The 19,672-nt window shown below is 68.5% G+C and overlaps 1 protein-coding gene across 1 annotated transcript in view; it reads right to left on the bottom strand.

Moving 5' to 3' along the window:
• The window catches only part of KCNH2 (potassium voltage-gated channel subfamily H member 2), a 29,462-nt gene that overhangs the window by 4,587 nt on the left and 5,203 nt on the right, over positions 1 to 19,672 (bottom strand). The window contains 6 exon segments of the mRNA XM_059490752.1: positions 309 to 561; positions 1,222 to 1,421; positions 5,764 to 6,142; positions 7,994 to 8,419; positions 18,375 to 18,589; positions 19,168 to 19,626. Coding sequence (XP_059346735.1) covers positions 309 to 561; positions 1,222 to 1,421; positions 5,764 to 6,142; positions 7,994 to 8,419; positions 18,375 to 18,589; positions 19,168 to 19,626 — 1,932 coding nt within the window.

Here is a 19,672-nt window from a genome sequence, read left to right as displayed (position 1 = left end):
GGGGTCAGTGTGGCCTTTGGGGGGGTCCCCAGAAGGGGGAGGTCAGTCTGGGCTTTGGGGGGTCCCCAAGATGGGAGGTCAGTGTGGGCTTTGGGGGTCCCCAGGAGATGGGGGTCAGTCTGGCCTTTCCCCAGCACTGGGGGGTCCCGGGATGGGGGGGATCCCTCGGGATCTGGTGCCACCCGAGGAGCACCGGGGGTCTCCAGGAGACGGGTTGTCACCCTGGGGGCACTCGGCACCCCAAAAGCAGCGGCTGCTGCCCCACAGGCACTGCGGCACCCCCGAATCCCTTTTGGGGGGCTGCTCACCCAGGATGGCGACCACGACGTCGCCGCGCAGGATCTCGATGGAGCCGCGGGAGATGAAGTAGAGCGCGGTGAGCACGTCCCCGGCGTGCACCAGCGTGTCCCCGGGGGGCGCGTGGGTGGTCTTGAACTTCATGGCGAGGGCGCGCAGGCAGCCCTTGGTGGCGCCGCGGAACGGGGCGCAGTTCTGCAGCAGGCTGCGGTTCAGGTGCAGGCAGATGTCGGCCTGCAGGCACTCGGGGAAGCCCTTCAGCACCTGCGGGGAGCGGGGGGTCACGGCGGCACGGAGGGTGGGGGGTACCAGGGGTCGGGGCAGGTTTTAGGGGTCCCGGAGGGTCTCGCCGTGGTCACACCGGTGCCGCTGGTGCTGGAAATGCTCCCTGAGGAGGGGGGCTGAGGGCAGAGGGGTTTGGGGCTCCCATGGGGTTTCGGGGGCTTTTTGGGCTCTCACCGCGTTCATGTCGATGCCGTTGGTGTAGGACCAGGCGTGCTGGAAGAGGGGCTGAGGCCCGGGGTGGTTTGGGGGTCCCAGGGGGCTTGGGGTGTTTCTGGGGTGTTTCTGGGTGTTTTGGGGGTCTCACTGCGTTCATGTTGATGCCGTTGGTGTAGGACCAGGCATGCTGGAAGAGGGGCTGAGGGGTTTGGGGCTCCCATGGGGTTTTGGGGGTTTTTTGGGCTCTCACCGCATTCATGTCGATGCCGTTGGTGTAGAACCAGGCATGCTGGAAGAGGGGCTGAGGGCCATGGGGTGTTTTGGGGGTGTTTTTGGGGTGTTTTTGGGATGTTTTGGGCTCTCACCGCATTCATGTCGATGCCGTTGGTGTAGGACCAGGCGTGCTGGAAGTACTCCCTGAGGAGGGGGTGCTGGGGGCTTGGGGTGTTTTTGGGGTGTTTTTGGGGTGTTTTGGGCTCTCACCGCGTTCATGTCGATGCCGTTGGTGTAGGACCAGGCGTGCTGGAAGTACTCCTCGAGGCGCTGGCGCAGCGGGTTGGGGATCTGGTGGAAGCGGATGAACTCGCGCACGCGCAGCATCTGCGTGTGGTAGCGCGCCGTGCCCGAGTACAGCCGCTGGATGATGGCCGACACGTTCCCGAAGATGCTGGCGTACATCAGCGCTGGGGGGACAGCGTCAGGATGGCGCTCCCGAGCGCCCAGAGCCCCGCTGCCACCCCCCGGGCCGGGGGACAGGGTACCCGTGTCCCTGTGGCCCCGAGAATGAGCACCGGGTGATGGATAAGGTGCTCCCGAGGATGCTGCCCCACATTGGTGCTGGGGGGGGGTATGTCAGGGGGCTCTGCACCCCCAAACACCCCCAGACCTCCCCAGAGCCCCGCTGCCACCCTCTGGGCCGGACGCAGGGTCCCCGTGTCCCTGTGTGCCCGAGAATGAGCACCGGGTGATGACCGAGGTGCTCCCGAGGATGCTGCCCCACATCGGTGTTGGGGGGACTTGTTGGGGGGCTCTGCACCCCCAAACCTCCACTGCTGCCAGGGCTGTAGTGTGGGGTACCCTTCATCAGGCAGGGTGCCCACTGTCATGGGGTCCCCATTGTCACTGGGAGGCGTCCATCACCAGAGTGCCCTTTGTCACAGGGGTCCCATCAGCACAGGAGTGACCCCATTATCATGGGGTGTCCCCATCAGCACAGGAGTGTCCCCATCAGCACAGGAGTGCCCTGTGTCACGGGGGTCCCCATCACCACACAGGTTTCCACTGTCAGCAGACCCCATAATTGTGAGGGTCCCCACTGTCATGGAGGTCCCCGTGGCCATGGAGGGGCATCATCGTCATTGTCAGTGCCAAGAGTCATCCAGGGAGTTCTCACGTGCCTGAGCCCACCCGTCCCCCAGCACTGCCAAGGCCACCACTGACCATGTCCCCAACTGCCACATCCACAGGGCTTTTAAATCCCTTCAGTGATGGAGACTCCACCATGGCCCTGGGCAGCTGGGCCAGGGCCGGATCACCCTTTTAGGGAAGGAATTTTCCCAATATCCAACCCGAACCTCCCCGGCAACCTCTGAGGTCCCTGTTCCCTGGAGCACAGCCCGACCCTTCCCCGTCTGTGCCCTCCTGGCAGGAGCTGTGCAGAGCCACGAGGGCCCCTGAGCCTCCTTTGCTCCAGGCTGAGCACCTGCCCAGCTCCTCAGGGATTCTGCAGCCCCTGCCCAGCTCCTCAGGGATTCTGCAGCCCCTTCCAGCTCCTCAGGGATTCTGCAGCCCCTGCCCAGCTCCTCAGGGATTCTCCATTCCCTGCCCAGCTCCCTCAGGGATTCTGCAGCCCCTGCCCAGCTCCCTCAGGGATTCTGCAGCCCCTGCCCAGCTCCTCAGGGATTCTGCAGCCCCTTCCAGCTCCCTCAGGAACTCTCCATTCCCTTCCCAGCTCCCTCAGGGATTCTCCAGCCCCTTCCCAGCTCCATTCCCTGGACTCTCTCCAGCCCCTCCAGGTCTCTCCTGCTGGAGGGGCCCAGAGCTGCCCCAGGGTTCCAGGGGGGTTCCTCAGCAGGGCCAGCACAGGGGACAATCCCTGCCCTGGGTTGTGCCCACCTGGGCGCCCCTGGGCTCGTGTCCAGCTGCTGTCACCAGCCCCTGTGCCCAGCCTGGACGTTCCATGGGGCCGGTGTGACCCACAGGCTGGTGTGACCCACAGGTGTCCCCAGCCCGTGGATCTCTGCAGAGCCTCCTGTCCCCAGCAGAGCCACCTCCCACCCAGCTGTGTCACCTGAGGACAGGCCACGAGGGGCCCTGATCCCCAGAGCATCAGTGCAGGTGTCAAACAGGGACAGCCCCAAAACTGAGCCTGGGGGTGATCCTGCAGCCCCCCGTGTGTGTGGGTGCAGATACAGGTGTCACGCACAGGTGTGTGGATATACACACAGCTCTGCACACTCACAGGTGTGAGGGTACACACACACAGCTCTGCACACTCAGGTGTGAGGGTACACACACACAGCCCTGCACACTCACAGGTGTGAGGATACACACACACAGCTCTGCACACTCACAGGTGTGAGGATACACACACACAGAGCTCTGCACACTCACAGGTGTGAGGATACACACACAGCTCTGCACACTCACAGGTGTGAGGGTACACACACAGCCCTGCACACTCACAGGTGTGAGGGTACACACACAGCTCTGCACACTCACAGGTGTGAGAGTACACACACAGCTCTGCACACTCACAGGTGTGAGAGGGTACACACACACAGCTCTGCACACTCACAGGTGCGAGGGTACACACACAGCTCTGCACACTCACAGGTGTGAGAGTACACACACAGCTCTGCACACTCACAGGTGTGAGAGGGTACACACACACAGCTCTGCACACTCACAGGTGTGAGGGTACACACACAGCTCTGCACACTCACAGGTGTGAGGGTACACACACAGAGCTCTGCACACTCACAGGTGTGAGGATACACACAGCTCTGCACACTCACAGGTGTGAGGGTACACACACAGCTCTGCACACTCACAGGTGTGAGAGGGTACACACACACAGCTCTGCACACTCACAGGTGTGAGAGTACACACACACAGCTGTGCACACTCACAGGTGTGAGGGTACACACACAGAGCTCTGCACACTCACAGGTGTGAGGATACACACACAGAGCTCTGCACACTCACAGGTGTGTGGATATACACACAGCTCTGCACACTCACAGGTGTGTGGATATACACACAGCTCTGCACACTCACAGGTGTGAGGGTACACACACAGCCCTGCACATTCACAGGGGTTTGGATACACACACAGTTCTGCACACTCACAGGTGTGAGGGTACACACACACAGCCCTGCACACTCACAGGGGTGTGGATATACACACAGCCCTGCACACTCACAGGTGTGAGGATACACACACAGCTCTGCACACTCACAGGTGTGTGGATATACACACAGCTCTGCACACTCACAGGTGTGAGGGTACACACACAGCCCTGCACATTCACAGGGGTTTGGATACACACACAGTTCTGCACACTCACAGGTGTGAGGGTACACACACACAGCCCTGCACACTCACAGGGGTGTGGATATACACACAGCCCTGCACACTCACAGGTGTGAGGATACACACACAGCTCTGCACACTCACAGGTGTGAGAGTACACACACACAGCTGTGCACACTTACAGGTGTGAGGATACACACACAGAGCTCTGCACACTCACAGGGGTGTGGATATACACACAGAGCTCTGCACACTCACAGGTGTGAGGGTACACACACAGCTCTGCACACTCACAGGTGTGAGAGTACACACACACAGCCCTGCACACTCACAGGTGTGAGGGTACACACACAGAGCTCTGCACACTCACAGGTGTGAGGGTACACACAGTTCTGAACACTCACAGGGGTGTGGATATACACACAGCCCTGCACACTCATAGGTGTGTGGATACACACACACAGCCCTGCACACTCACAGGTGTGAGGATACACACACAGCTCTGCACACTCATAGGTGTGTGGATACACACACACAGCTCTGCACACTCACAGGTGTGTGGATATACACACTCACAGGTGCTCTCACGCCCCATGGCCACTCACACCCCATCAGCCTGACACAGACAGGGAAGATCTCCTGGAGCTGGTGTTGGGGGACAGGTGGCCAAGGCCCCCAGGGCTCTCACACACACCTGGCTGCACACACAGGTGCTCACACACACTCACACACACAGAGGTGTGCAGCACACACTCACACAGCTCTCACACTGCACAGGTGCTCACACACACCTGGCTGCACACACAGGTGTTTACACATACCCAGGTGTGCAGCATACACTCACACAGCTCCCTGCACACACACAGGTTCTCACGCACACACACAGCTGTGCAGGCACACACTCACACAGCTCTCACACACACCCGGGTGTGCAGCACACACTCACACACAGGTGCTCACACACACCCAGGGGTCCAGGTACACACTCACAGACCCGCTCACAGTCCAGGGCACTCACACACAGCCAGGTGTGCAGCACACACTCACACAGCTCTCTCACACACACAGGTGTGCAGCACACACTCACACAGCCCGGGGCTCTCACACACACCTGGCTGCACACACAGGTGCTCACACAGACACCCAGCTGTGCAGCACACACAGCTCTCACACCCTGGGGCTCTCACACACACCCAGGTGTGCAGCACACCCTGGGGCTCTCACACACACCCAGGTGTGCAGCACACACAGCTCTCACATCCGCTCACACCCCGGGGTACTCACATCCGATGAGCATGACGCAGATGGAGAAGATCTTCTCGGAGTTGGTGTTGGGGGACACGTTGCCAAAGCCCCCAGGGCTCTCACACACACCTGGCTGCACACACAGGTGCTCACACACACCCAGGTGTGCAGCACACACAGCTCTCACACACCCAGGTGTGCAGCACACACAGCTCTCACACACGCTCACACCCCGGGGCACTCACATCCGATGAGCATGACGCAGATGGAGAAGATCTTCTCGGAGTTGGTGTTGGGGGACACGTTGCCGAAGCCCACGCTGGTGAGGCTGCTGAAGGTGAAGTAGAGCGCCGTGACGTACTTGTCCTTGATGGAGGGCCCGAAGCTGCCGTTGAGGGGCTTGCCGATCTGCTGGCCCAGCGCGTGCAGCCAGCCCGTGCGCTGCCCCTCCACGTTGCCGATGGCGTACCAGATGCAGGCCAGCCAGTGCGCGATCAGCGCGAAGGTGCACATCAGCAGGAACAGCACGGCCGCGCCGTACTCGGAGTAGCGGTCCAGCTTCCTGGCCACCCGCACCAGCCGCAGCAGCCGCGCCGTCTTCAGCAGCCCGATCAGCGTCGTGGTCTGGGGACGGCACGGGAAGGGTTACGGGGGGTGGGGACACCCTGGGGACACACACACGGGGGTGAGATTGCATTCGGCAGGGAAAGGGTTACGGGGGTGGGAATAGCCCAGGGACGCACAGAACAGAAAGGGGAGTTCCGTGCCCCCTCCCCACATCAGCAGCCCGATCAGCGTCGTGGTCTGGGGACGGCACGGAAAGGGTTACGGGGGGTGGGGACACCCTGGGGACACACACACAGGGGTGAGATTGCATTCGGCAGGGAAAGGGTTACGCGGGTGGGAATACCCCAGGAACAGAACAGAGAGGGGGGCTCCACACTCTCTACATACATCAACAGCCCAATGAACGTTGTGGTCTGGGGAACAGCAGGGAAAGGGTTACAGGGGATGGGGATACCCCAGGGACCCACAGAACAGAGAGGGGGGGTTCCATCCTCTCTCCCCACATCAGCAGCCCAATGAGTGTCGTGGTCTGGGGAGCTGCACAGAAAGGGTTACGGGGGTGGGGATATATCGGGGACCCACAGAGGAGTGAGGTTCCATGCTCTCTCCCCCCAGCAGCATCGTGGTCTGGGGAACGGCAGGGAAAGGGTTACAGGGGTGGGGACACCCTGGGGACACACAGAGGGGAGAGGGGGGTTCCATCCTCTCTCCCCACATCAGCTACCCCACCAGTGTTGTTGTCTGGGGAGCGGCACAGAAAGGGTTACAGAGGTGGTCTGGGGACCCACCGAGGGGTGAGGAGGGGTGGGGGTTTCCATCCTCTCTCCCCCCATCAGCAGCCCCAGCAGCATCATGGTCTGGGACTAGCACAGAAAGGGTTACAGGGGTGGGAATACCCCAGGGACCTCCAAAAGGATGAGGGGGGTTCCATCCTCTCTCCCCACATCCGCTACCCCCCCCCCCCCAGTGTTGTTGTCTGGTGAACGGCAGGGAAAGGGTTATGAGGGTGGGGATACCCCGGGGACCCCCAAAAGGGAGAGGGAGGTTCCACATCAGCAGCCCGATGAGTGTCATTGTCTGGGGACCGGCACAGAAAGGGTTACAGGGGTGGGGATACCCGGGGAACCCCCAGAACAGAGAGGGGGGTTCCATCCTCTCTCCCCACATCAGCAGCCCAATGAGCGTTGTGGCCTGGGGAGCGGCACAGAAAGGGTTACGGGGTGGGGATACCCTGGGGACCGACACAGGAGTGAGGGGGGCTCCATCCTCTCTCCCCCACATCAGCAGCCCCACCAGTGTCATGTTACGGGGGACAGGAAAAAGGGGAGGGGGTGACACTGAAGAGACACCCTCAGAACCCCAAAAGGAGGGGGGGCTTGCCCCAAGCCGGGCACCTCCATTCTGGGGGTCTCCCCCTGCCCCAGGTGCCCCCAGGCTGAGGGTGTCTGGGGAGGCAGGAAAGGGGGCTCAGCAGAGCCAGAGAGCCCCCCCAGACCCCTGGTAGGGCAGGGGGGCTGTGAGCCCCTGTCCCCCTCCCCACATCAGGTCCTGGTGCTCCCAGTGTCCCACCCAGAGCAAAGGTGGGCTGGGCAGGGGGATCAGAGGGGTCTGGGCAGGGGGATCAGGGGGTTCTGGGCAGGGGGATCAGGGGGGTCTGGGCAGGGGGTTCACAGGGGTCACCAGGGCCACTGTGGTGTCCTGGCCTGGGGGTGCATATGGGACCCCCAGACACTCCCCACAGGAGGACCAGCACCCAGGAACAGCCCCCACTACCCCAACATCCACCCCAGCACTGGGGGCACCGGTGGGACCCCCAGCCACAGCACAGACCCCCAGAGCAGCACTGCCCAGCTGGCAGGGCTGGCCCCCCGTGTCCCCACGTCCCCATGTCCCCGTGTCCCCTGTCACCTCCTCGGAGCCGGAGCCGAAGATGAGCAGGTCGAAGGGGATGGCGGCCACCATGTCGATGAGGAACCAGCCCTTGAAGTAGTGGATGGCGATCTTGGCGGGGTGGCTGACCACCTCCTCGTTGGAGTTGACGTAGGTGGTGCGGAAGTTGATGAGGATGTCGATGATGAACATGATGTCCACGATGAGGTCCACCACGTTGAGCGGGCTGCACGAGTAGCCGCAGTGGTGCCGCTGCGCCTCCTCCGAGTCGCTGAGCAGGAAGGCGGCCGAGTAGGGCGTGAAGATGGCCGTGTAGATGACCAGCAGCAGGATCAGCCAGTCCCACACGGCCTTGAAGGGGCTGTAGTGCAGGATGGTCCAGCGGTGGATGCGCGGCGCCTGCAGCTTGTACTCGGGGAGCACATCGGCGCCCAGGGACAGCACCTGGGATGGGGGGGGACACGGGGCTCAGCCTGCACCGCAGCACTCCCCAGCACCCCACAGCACCCTGCCCCTGCCACCACAACCCCAAACAGTGTGGGACGGTGCCCTTGGCCATGCTGGGTCAGTGCTGGATGATGGCCATGCTGGGTCAGAGCTTGGCCTTGGCCAGGGTGGGTCAGGTCTGGACCCAGGGGTTCTGGTGGGTCTTCACAGCCTCAGCAGCGCTGTGACATTCTGGGGTGAGGTGTGACCCCAACAAGGGCACGTGGGGGGCTGCAGGGGGGCAGTGCTGCTGCAGGGCTCACACCCCCAGCCTGGGGAGGGGTGGGCACCTGGGTCAGGAGCCTCCTGCCCAGACCCCCTGATCCCCCTGCCCAGACCCCCTGAACCCCCTGATCCTCCTGCCCAGACCCCTCTGATCCCCCTGCCCAGACCTCCTGAACCCCCTGCCCAGACCCCCTGATCCTCCTGCCCAGACCCCTCTGATCCCCCTGCCCAGACCTCCTGAACCCCCTGCCCAGACCCCCTGATCCTCCTGCCCAGACCCCTCTGATCCCCCTGCCCAGACCTCCTGAACCCCCTGCCCAGACCCCCTGATCCTCCTGCCCAGACGCCCTGATCCTCCTGCCCAGACCCCCCTGATCCCCCTGCCCAGACCCCCCTGAACCCCCTGCCCAGACCCCCCTGAACCTCCTGCCCAGACCCCCTGAACCCCCTGCCCAGACCCCCCTGAACCCCCTGCCCAGACCCCCTGAACCCCCTGCCCAGACCTCCTGAACCCCCTGCCCAGACCCCCTGATCCTCCTGCCCAGCCCAGCCCAGACCCCCTGTGCTCTGGGTGCCCATCACTGAACCTCGTGGTTTCAAAGGTCCTTCCCAAAACCAACATTCTGTGACTCTGGGGGGCAGGGGGAGCCCAGCAGAGGCAATGGGGGGTGCAGGGACACCACCACGTGCGACCAGGGGTGCCCGGAGGGGACAAAGCCCTCCACACCACAGAGCCCCACAAATACCAGCAGGGCATCTCCCACCCCCTGATGCTGCCCTGTGCCCCAGATCTGTGCCCCCGGCCATTGCCATCCCCAGCGAGGGGCACGGCCTCCCCCTGGCATTCCCACCCGGAGGGCACAGCCCCCTCCCCAGTGCCAGTCCCTGCGCAGAACGCCTGGGGGCACAACGCCAGGGGTCCTTGTGGGGTCCTGGTCACCCTTGGGGGCGCCTGGGGGGGCCCAAGGGTTCCTCAGCCCGCACAGCCCCACGGCAGGGGTGGCAGGAGGTGACCCAGGGCCCCCGCCCTGTGCCCCACAGGGGTCACAGCCCCCGTTCTGCCCCGTGGGGGGTCACGGTGCCCCTGTCCCCCCGGCGGTCCCCTCGCCCCCCCAGGCCCATCGTGGGGCTCCATCTGGTGCCGCAGCCCCGGGAGGGGACGGCTGCCATCCCCCTGCCCCCGAGGGGACCCTGGGGGTCCGGGGTGCCCCCGTCACGCAGAGCCAGAGCTTTATGTAAGCCCCGAACCCTCCCGAGCCACGCCGAGGACACGGACGCGGCCCCCGCAGCCCCCGCCAGGGCTCGGGAGGGCGCAGAGCCGCCAGCCCACCCCGCGGCGCCCCCGCCCCACCGGCCGGGTCAGGGGGCGCGGGGAGGGCGGTCCCGGTACCTGCTCCTGCGGTCGGTGCCCGGTGCCATCGCGGCGGAGCCCCAGGCAGGCGCTGCAGAGCGGGACCCCGGGCATGGGGCAGGGCCCGGGGGGCGGCCCGGCCCGGGGGGGCGCGGGGGACGCGCCCGGCAACTCCTGCAGCAGCTGCAGGAGCGCGGGCAGCATCCTCGGCACGGCGGCGGCGGGGTCAGCCCGCGCCGGCCCGGGGCTGCCGGGGAGCCCCCCGGCCCGGCCCCGCGCCCATGGCGTGCCCGGGACCCCCGGCGGGCGCGGGGAGCCCCGGCGGCGATGGGGACCCCCAGTGGCGATGGGGAGCCCCGGTGGCGATGGGGACCCCCGGTGGCGATGGGGACCCCCGGCGCCGTGCGCCAGCCGCGCTCCGCCGGAGCCGACAGGAATTATTGGGGCGGAAATTTTCCCAGGCTGCTCCGCTGCCGCCGCCACGGCCACGGCCAGGGCTGCCCCCCCGGCCCCCCAGCGCCCCCCCAGCGCCCCCCGGGCCCCCCGCCCGCAGGGACAGCGCGGGGACAGCGCGGGGACAGCGCTGCGGCTGGGCGTGCCCTCGGGCGGCGCGGCACCGGCTGCGACAGTCACAGCCCCTGGCAGCCCCAGGGCACCCCCAGGGCACCCCCACCTGCCCGAGGCGTGCGGGACAGCGCTGCCCCTGGCAACCAGCAGGGCGTCACGGGCCACACTCGCGACAAGGACACGGCGGGGATGTCCCTCACCCGTGCGGTGTCCATAGGCCAGGATACCGTTCCCATCCCAGCCAGAACATGTCCCCCACTGCCACACATCCCCCGGGACACAGGCCTCGTCACCTCTGTCCCCAGGGCCACCAGCCGCAGTGGCCTCGTGGGGAACAGCCACGGGTGGTGGGACACACGGCGACACTGCTGGGGCACGGGGTGATGGCACCGGGACACGCGGCGACACGCAGTGACACAGGCACACAGCGCTGGGGACACAGAGCGACGGCACCGAGACACGCGGTGACACGGGCACCAGCGCCGGAGACACAGAGCGATGGCACTGGGACACGCGGTGACACGCAGTGACACGCAGTGACACAGGCACACAGCGCCGGGGACACAGAGCGATGGCACTGGGACACGCGGCGGTGACAGCGCCGGGACACGCGGTGACACGCGATGACAGCACTGGGACACACGGCAGCTCCTGCGTCACAGCCGCCACCCCCACGCGGGGGATTCCCGCTGCCACCCGTGTCCCCACGCACCGTGTGACAGAGGGACGCGGCCACCCGTGCCTTGCGTGCGGGGGTCCCCGCTCCCAGCCCCTCTTGGGGGGCTGCACCCCGACACCCCCCGAGGCCCGGGGGTGACACGGGTGCCACGGGGCCCTGGGGACACGGGGGGTGACAGGTACCGGGGCACAGAGCCCCCATCCCGGGGCCAGCAGGGAGCCCGGGGGTGTCCTGAGGGGGGGACCCCAACCCCGAGTGCCGGAGCCCCCCTGGCTGTGCCGGCCCGGAGGGAGGGGAGGGCACAGGGTGGGGGGGCACACACAGCGGGGGAGGGGCGGGCACGGGGGGGGGGCACACACAGCGGGGGAGGGGCGGGCACGGGGGGGGGGGCACACACAGCGGGGGAGGGGCGGGGGGCGTTTCCAGCCACCAGCCGCTCCTGCCGCTAAATTTATCGCAGCTGCCGCGGCAAAGTGGGACAAATCCCGGCCTGCGGCGTGGGGGGCGGGGGCCGCGCAAGGCCCCGGGGCCGGGGGGGGGTCCTGCCGTCTGCGGAGAGAGACCCCGGAACCCCCCGCTCCATCCCCGAGCCTGTGGCCCCCATGGGCTGGGGGTAGCCCAGAGCCCCCCAAAATATACCCCCACGCATGGGCCCCACAGGTACACCTGTAACCCCCTCAGAATGCGCCCTGTACCGGGTCAGTACCCCCAGAGCAGCCCGTGCCCCTTCCCGGGGGTCCCAGCGAGGCCGAGGCGCTGTCCTGGCACCCCCTCCCCGTGCCAGCCCCCCGAACGGACGGGGGACACGCGGAGTCCCCCTGACCCCAGCCCTGGGGTCTCCAGCCCCCCAAATGGCGGGGCAGCCCCCAGCCCAGCGTGTCCCCCCGCCACGGGGACAGCCCCCAGCCCAGCATGTCCCCATCCACAGGGACAGCCCCCAGCCCAGCGTGTCCCCCCGCCACGGGGACAGCCCCCAGCCCAGCGTGTCCCCCTGCCCAGCATGTCCCCATCCACAGGGACAGCCCCCAGCCCCTCCCCTGCCAGCAGGGTCGGGGGTACCATGAAGAGGGGTTGGGGACACCCCAAGCCCAGGTGGGACCCCCATCCCCGGTGCGTATGCCGGCACAGAGCCGATATGCGGTGATGTCCCGACCCCCGGGCCCGGTGCCACCCCCCCGCCCCGCCACCCGTCAGTCACGGTGACACAGATGGCGGCGGCGCCGGTGACACGTTCGGCAACACGCGGCGACACGTCCCGCCCCGGTGACGCGTCCCCGACACCTGCGGTGACACCGCCACCCCCCGGGACAGCCGGCGCCGCACCTGCCGCGACCCAGACACCTGCGCCCACGGGCACCCCAAATACCGAACGGGACAGAAACAGGGGCAGGCGGCACCCCAAATACCCAACGGGACACGGGCCGGGGCAGGCTGCACCCCAAATACCCAACGGGACAGAAACAGGGGCAGGCTGCACCCCAAATACCGAACGGGACAGAAACAGGGGCAGGCTGCACCCCAAATACCCAACGGGACAGGGGCGGGGGCAGGCTGCACCCCAAATACCCAACGGGACAGGGATGGGGGCAGGCTGCACCCCAAATACCCAACGGGACAGGGACGGGGGCAGGCTGCACCCCAAATACCCAACGGGACACGGGCCGGGGCAGGCTGCACCCCAAATACCCAACGGGACAGGGATAGGGGCAGGCTGCACCCCAAATACCCAACGGGACAGAAACAGGGGCAGGCTGCACCCCAAATACCGAACGGGACAGGGACGGGGGCAGGCTGCACCCCAAATACCCAACGGGACAGGGATAGGGGCAGGCTGCACCCCAAATACCCAACGGGACAGGGACGGGGGCAGGCTGCACCCCAAATACCCAACGGGACAGGGACGGGGGCAGGCTGCACCCCAAATACCCAACGGGACAGGGATGGGGGCAGGCTGCACCCCAAATACCCAACGGGACAGGGACGGGGGCAGGCTGCACCCCAAATACCCAACGGGACAGGGATAGGGGCAGGCTGCACCCCAAATACCCAACGGGACAGAAACAGGGGCAGGCTGCACCCCAAATACCGAACGGGACAGGGGCGGGGGCAGGCTGCACCCCAAATACCCAACGGGACAGGGATAGGGGCAGGCTGCACCCCAAATACCCAACGGGACAGGGACGGGGGCAGGCTGCACCCCCGAGAGCCCCCCGAGACCCTGACTGAGCCCCCGGCCCCCCCCAGGGCACCGACACCCCCTCTGTCACTGCCCTGTCCCTGCTCCCCCCCGGGCCCCCCAGCAGGGACCCCCAGCACCCGGCAGGGACCCCAACACCCGCCCCATAGGGACCCCACAGCCAGAGAGCCCCAAATCCTGCCCCATAGGGACCCCACAGCCAGAGAGCCCCAAATCCTGCCCCATAGGGACCCCCACAGCCAGAGAGCCCCAAATCCTGCCCCATAACGACCCCACAGCCACAGAGCCCCAGATCCTGCCCCATAGGGACCCCACAGCCAGAAAGCCCCAAATCCTGCCCCATAACGACCCCACAGCCACAGAGCCCCAGATCCTGCCCCATAGGGACCCCCACAGCCAGAGAGCCCCAAATCCTGCCCCATAGGGACCCCACAGCCAGAGAGCCCCAAATCCTGCCCCATAGGGACCCCCACAGCCAGAGAGCCCCAAATCCTGCCCCATAGGGACCCCCACAGCCAGAGAGCCCCAAATCCTGCCCCATAGGGACCCCACAGCCAGAGAGCCCCAAATCCTGCCCCGGCGAGTACCAGCACCCACAGGCACCCAACATCAGTCCTGGCAGGCACCCCACACCTCCCTGGGTACCCCATACCTGCCCTAAGCAGGCCCTGGCACCCACCCAATGCCCCGCAAGGGCCCAAGACCCCCAGACCTCCCCTGGGGGCCCGGGGACACCCCCAGCCAGGGCGACACTGACCCCCATGTCCCCACCTGGGAGCTGTCACCCGGGGTGGGCACGGCCAGGGCAGTGCCAGCCATCGCCAGGTGACACCAGAGCAGTGTGGGGACACCCCACACAGGAGACACCCCGACACAGACACCCCGCGCTGGGGACCCCCCCCGTCCCATCCCCGGTGCCACCGGGTACTCACGGCGCTGAGCTGCGGCGTCGCAGCCCCCTCGGGACCCCCCGACATGGGCACGGGGCACACGGGGCCGCCCGGGCGGGCAGCGACACCGGCACCCGCAGCCTCTGGCACCCGTGGCACGGCGGGGGACGGGCCCCGTGACGGGGGGACGGCCCTGGGGGACGGGGGGACGGCCCTGGGGGCGGCGCGCCCGCCCCGGCCCCGAACCCCGGCCCGGTGACGCTGGCACTGACCCACACCCGCCCCAAAAGGGAACGGCTGCCAGCACCTGGGACACACTCTGGGGACCGCCAGGGACACCTGGGGACCGCCTGGGACACGCTGGGGACCGCCTGGGACACGCTGGGGACCACCGAGGAGATGCTGGGGACGGCCGGGGACACCTGGGGACCACCTGGGACACAGCAGAGGCCATAGGACCCACAAGCCGTGTCTCCTCGGCACACCACAGCCACCACGGCACAGCGGGACACGGCTCCGAGCCCGGCCGAGGCACCAGGTGGGCAGTGGGGACCCATGGGGGGGGTTATGCCCCCAAGCCCCGGGGGGCACTGGGGGGCTCCAGATCCCCCTGAACCCCCAGAGCCGCCCTCCGGAACCGCCAGTGCCCCCCACGCCGAGCAGGGGGGCACCCCCGGTACCTCACAGCCCCTGAGGGCGGGATGAGCCACAGGAGCCGCTTCCCCAGGGCCCCTCGGGACCCCCAGCCCCCCGCAGCCCCTCAGAGCCGCTGCTGCGACCCCCAGCGCCAGCCCCCGCTCCGTGACCCCCGGCCCGGCGTGGGGACACCCCGCACCCCCCACGGCAGGATAAATTGCGCGTCCCCGTTCCCGCCTCGGGGGGACACCCATCCCCGAAATCCCGGGACCCCCAAACCCATCCCAACACCCCGGCCGCGCTCCCCGGTGCCCGCCCCCCTGTCCCCCATCCCGGCACCGGGACACCCCCGTGCCCTGTGCCGTGGGACGCCAGCGGGACCCCGTTCCCACCGCGGGGGGACCCTCGGAGCCCCCCGGAGCCGCCCGCAGCGCCCACCGCTGTCCCAGCGCCCCGTGCCCTCCATCCCGGCACGGGGACACCCCCGTGCCCGCGCACGGTGAAGCGACAACGGAACCGCGATCCCGCGGCGGGGGGACCCTCCCAGAGCCCCCCGATCCCTCCAGAGCCGCCCCCCCAGGACCCCCGGTGTCCCCCGCCCCCGGACGCCGAGCCCACGCGCGCCCGTACAAACCGGGGGTCCCGCTCTCCTCCCGGTGAGACCCCCGCCCCCCCGTACCTCCTGTGCCACCAGGCTGGAGACGCGCACGGCGCGGCGGACCCGCTCCCGCCGCTCCCCGTCGGGGCGCTCGGGGCGCTCCCCGCTGTCGCGCCGCGCCGGGGCCATGGCCGCGCTCGGGGGTCCCCGCGCCCCCCCGGCCCCGCGCGCGGCAGATGGAGCGGGGCGGGACCCCCCGAGCCCTCCCCGCCGCTCGCCCCCGCCGGGCCCCCCCGGCGCAGCCCTCGCCACTCCCCGGGGGAGGGACCGGGAGCGCCCGGAACGGCCCCGCGGGGGCTCCGGGGCGCGGCGGGGCACGGGGGGGGCCGCGGAACCGGTGCGCTCCCCGCCTGCCGCACCGGCACCCCCTGCGGCACCCCGGGATCCGGGAGGGATCCCCGAAGCGTGACTGGCACAGCGCTGGCACAGGGGACGGGGACGGAGGATGACGGGCACGGGGACAGCGGTGGTGGGGACACGGACAGTGACGGTAGCGATGAGCTGGCCCTGGCAGCCCCAGCTGATTCACGGTGTCCCCGTGTCCCCGTGTCCCTGGCCACTGCCCAGCCCTGGCACTGCCCCACGGCTGCGCACCCCCAGCCCCGACGAGAGGGACCTGGGGGGCAGCGGGGCCGGGGTCGGCAGGACTCGTCCTGCACTGGGGGGTCCCTGTTGTCCCCAGCCCGCTGTCCCCGAGAGCCAGCGATGCCCCAGTGACACCCCTGGCTGGTGGCACCGCCGGCTCCCCACCCACCCTGAGTGGGGCTGGGGTCCCCCCGCCCGATCCTGCCCCACGCAGGGATCCCCTCCAGAACGGAGCAGGAGTTCCCGGGGCTCCCATGAGCCCTGGGGGTGTCACGGCCACACCAGGCCCCTGTCACTGTCACCCAGAGCGCGGTGACCTTGACGGGCGCTTGGCTCCGGCCCCGCGGGTGAATCACGGTGCCGCTGCAGGGACACCCTGTCCCCAGAGCCACCGACCCGAGGGGCCGAGCCACGGTCCCTGTGTCCGTGTCCCCCGTTCCCCCGACACTCCTCCAGCCGGGACACCCCGAGGCTCCCCCGCCGTGCCGGGGGCACAGCCCGGCCCGGTGACCGCAGCCGCGTCCCCTCCTGGCCCCGTGGCAGCGGCGGCGAAGCGAGAGCGCAGCGTCACCCCGGCGGCACAATTAACCACGGCCGGGGCAATCGAGAGGTTCCGTCAGGAGCTGGGGGGACGGGGATGCGGAGTGAGGGGGGTGCCACCACAGAAGGGTCCCTCCAGCCCCCAGAAGGGTCCCCCCGCCCCACCGAGGACCCTGCGGCTGCCCCAGCACCGGCGCGGGAGCCCCGGAGCCCGGCCTGGAGCTCGGGGTGGGAGCGGGGGTCCCCACGGGGCCCCTCACGTGTGCGGGCAGGTGCGGGGCCGGGGGGCCCGGGGGGACCGGGCAGATGCGCCGGGGCTGCTCCGTCCCCCGCCAGCTGCCGGGGACCCCGGGGACACCGCGGGGCGGGACACGCAGCGGTCCCCACCCCGCACGGCCCTCCGGGGATGCCCCGGCCCGCCGGCCCCCCCGGATCATTAGCGGAGGGAAATGAGGGTGTAATTAAGCGGCGCCTCCTGCTCCCACGGCAGATGGCGGTTACACAACGGGCCGCGGATTAGCGGCGGCCGCCAGCGCCTGGCACCCGGCAGGCACGGCACCGGGGCCGGGGGCACAACGGCACCGGGGCCGGGGGTACACCGGTGAGAGGCACAACGGCACCGGGGCCGGGAGTACACCGGTGAGAGGCACAACGGCACCGGGGCCGGGGGCACAACGGCACCGGGGCCGGGAGTACACCGGTGAGAGGCACAACGGCACCGGGGCCGGGAGTACACCGGTGAGAGGCACAACAGCACCGGGGCCGGGAGTACACCGGTGAGAGGCACAACAGCACCGGGGCCGGGAGTACACCGGTGAGAGGCACAACGGCACCGGGGCCGGGGGCACACCGGTGAGAGGCACAACGGCACCGGGGCCGGGGGCACAACGGCACCCGGCAGGCACGGCACCGGGGCCGGGGGCAGCGCGGTGAGGGGTACAACGGCACCGGGTCCAGGGGGTACTACGGCACAATGGCACCGGGACCAGGGGCACAACGGCACCGGGGAGTGTCTGCCCCCTGCATCCCGCTGGGAGCGCCCCAGGGGCTGTCCCAGACCCGGCTGCCCCCGGCCACGGCACCCACCGCCCCAGAACACCACGGTCACGACCCCCGGCCAGTCCCCCCAGCACCACTGAGCCACCTTGGCACTGCCCGGTCACTTTGGCACCACCCGGACACTTCGGCACCACTCGGACACTTTGGCACCACTCGGTCACCCCCAGCACTGCCTGCACATCTTGTCACGGCTCGGACACTTTGTCACCGCTGGGCCATCCTGGCACAGCCTGGCCACGCCATCACTGAAACTGCCCGAACACCGAACACCTCGGCACAGCCCAGCCGCGTCTGCACCACGTGCCACCTCTGGCACCTCCTGGGCACCTGGCGGCACCTGGCCATCTCCAGCAGCACCTGGCCACCGTGGCATTCCCCACTAACCTCTGTCACCACTTGGCCACCTCTGGCATCACCTCCAGCATCACCCAGTCAGCTCCCCCCAACCCCGGGGCCCTCCACAGCCCCGGGGGCTCACCGTGTCACCTGTGTCACCTGTGTGACCTGTCCCCCGTGCGGGTCTCACCTGAGTGACCTTCTCGGTGACATTGTGGGTGCGGTCGCGCAGCTTGGTGGGGGCGATGATGGGCCGGGGGGCGGGGGGCGGTGCCAGGAGCCCCCCCGGCTGCAGGTCCATGAAGTTGAGGGTGATCTGCGGGATGCGGCCGATGGCCCGGAACCGCGCCAGGTCCGAGTCCGACGTGGAGTTGAGCAGCGCGCTGCGCACGGCGGCCACGGCGCCTGCAGGGGGACACACGGGCACCGTGCTGTCACACGGCGGCGGGACTGTCACCGCGGCACGGAGCCGGGATCCGCGGGGCAGGGGTCCCACAGCTCCCTGGGCTCCGGGGGCAGGGGTCCCACAGCTCCCCTGGGCTCCCGGGCAGGGGTCCCATGGCCCCTGGGGGGATCCCACAGCTCCCAGGGCTGGGGGTCCCAGGGCAGGTGGAGCCCCAGGGCGGACACAGAGCCCCAGCCGTATGTCACCAGCCCCTGTGCCACCAGCCCGTGTGCCACCAGGCCCCCCAGGGACCTGCAGAGCTGCTCTCAGTTACCTTTAATGGCATTACAATAATTGTCCCTTATCCTATTACCCTTAACGAGCTCTGGGGCCAACGAGGTGACTCCCGAGGGGATTCCCAGGGTGACTGCACCCTGTGGCTCAGGGGGCTGCGGGATGGGCCAGGAGGGTCTGGGGTCATGGGGAGGGGGTCCCCAGCCCCTGCTGTGGGGCGGTGGGATGGGGGTCACCAGGGTCCCTGGCTGTGGCTGCCCCGTGTCCCCTCCCCGGTGGCTGTCGCCGTGTCCCGTGCCCGTACCGGTGCTGGAGCCGCGGTGCAGGCCGGTGCCGGCGCTGGCGCTGGCGTGGCGGCTGTGGCAGCGCTTGTCCCCGTCGCCCTTCATGGCCTCGATGTCATCGACGGAGGAGGCCCGGCGGAGGCTGCGGAGGCTCTCTCGGGACCGGCGCTCCCGGGAGCGGCTCCGGGCCAGGCTGTGGTTGGCGAAGGCCAGCGCCAGGCGCTCGGCCCGCGGGGACAGCTGCGGCACCGGCGGCTCGGGGTCCCCCATCAGCGCCGCCTCGTCCTCGGCGCGGTCCCCGGCCTCCAGCGACGAGGAGGCGTCCTCGGGGCCCGAGTCGCTGGCGGGCGGGCCGGGCTCCGGGGCCAGCGGGTCCGTGAGCCCCGGGTCCACGACCACCACGTCCGGGGGCTCGGGGGGCAGCGACTGGCGGCTGCCCGTGAGCGCCAGCAGCTTCAGCCGCAGGGAGCGGCTGCGACCTGGGAGGGACAGGGGTGGTCACACCGGGACAGGGACAGAACCTGG

Source organism: Ammospiza nelsoni, chromosome 1 (assembly GCF_027579445.1).
Source record: "Ammospiza nelsoni isolate bAmmNel1 chromosome 1, bAmmNel1.pri, whole genome shotgun sequence".
In the NCBI taxonomy this organism is placed as follows: Eukaryota; Metazoa; Chordata; class Aves; order Passeriformes; family Passerellidae; genus Ammospiza; species Ammospiza nelsoni.
This window is presented reverse-complemented; position numbering and strand designations above follow the sequence as displayed.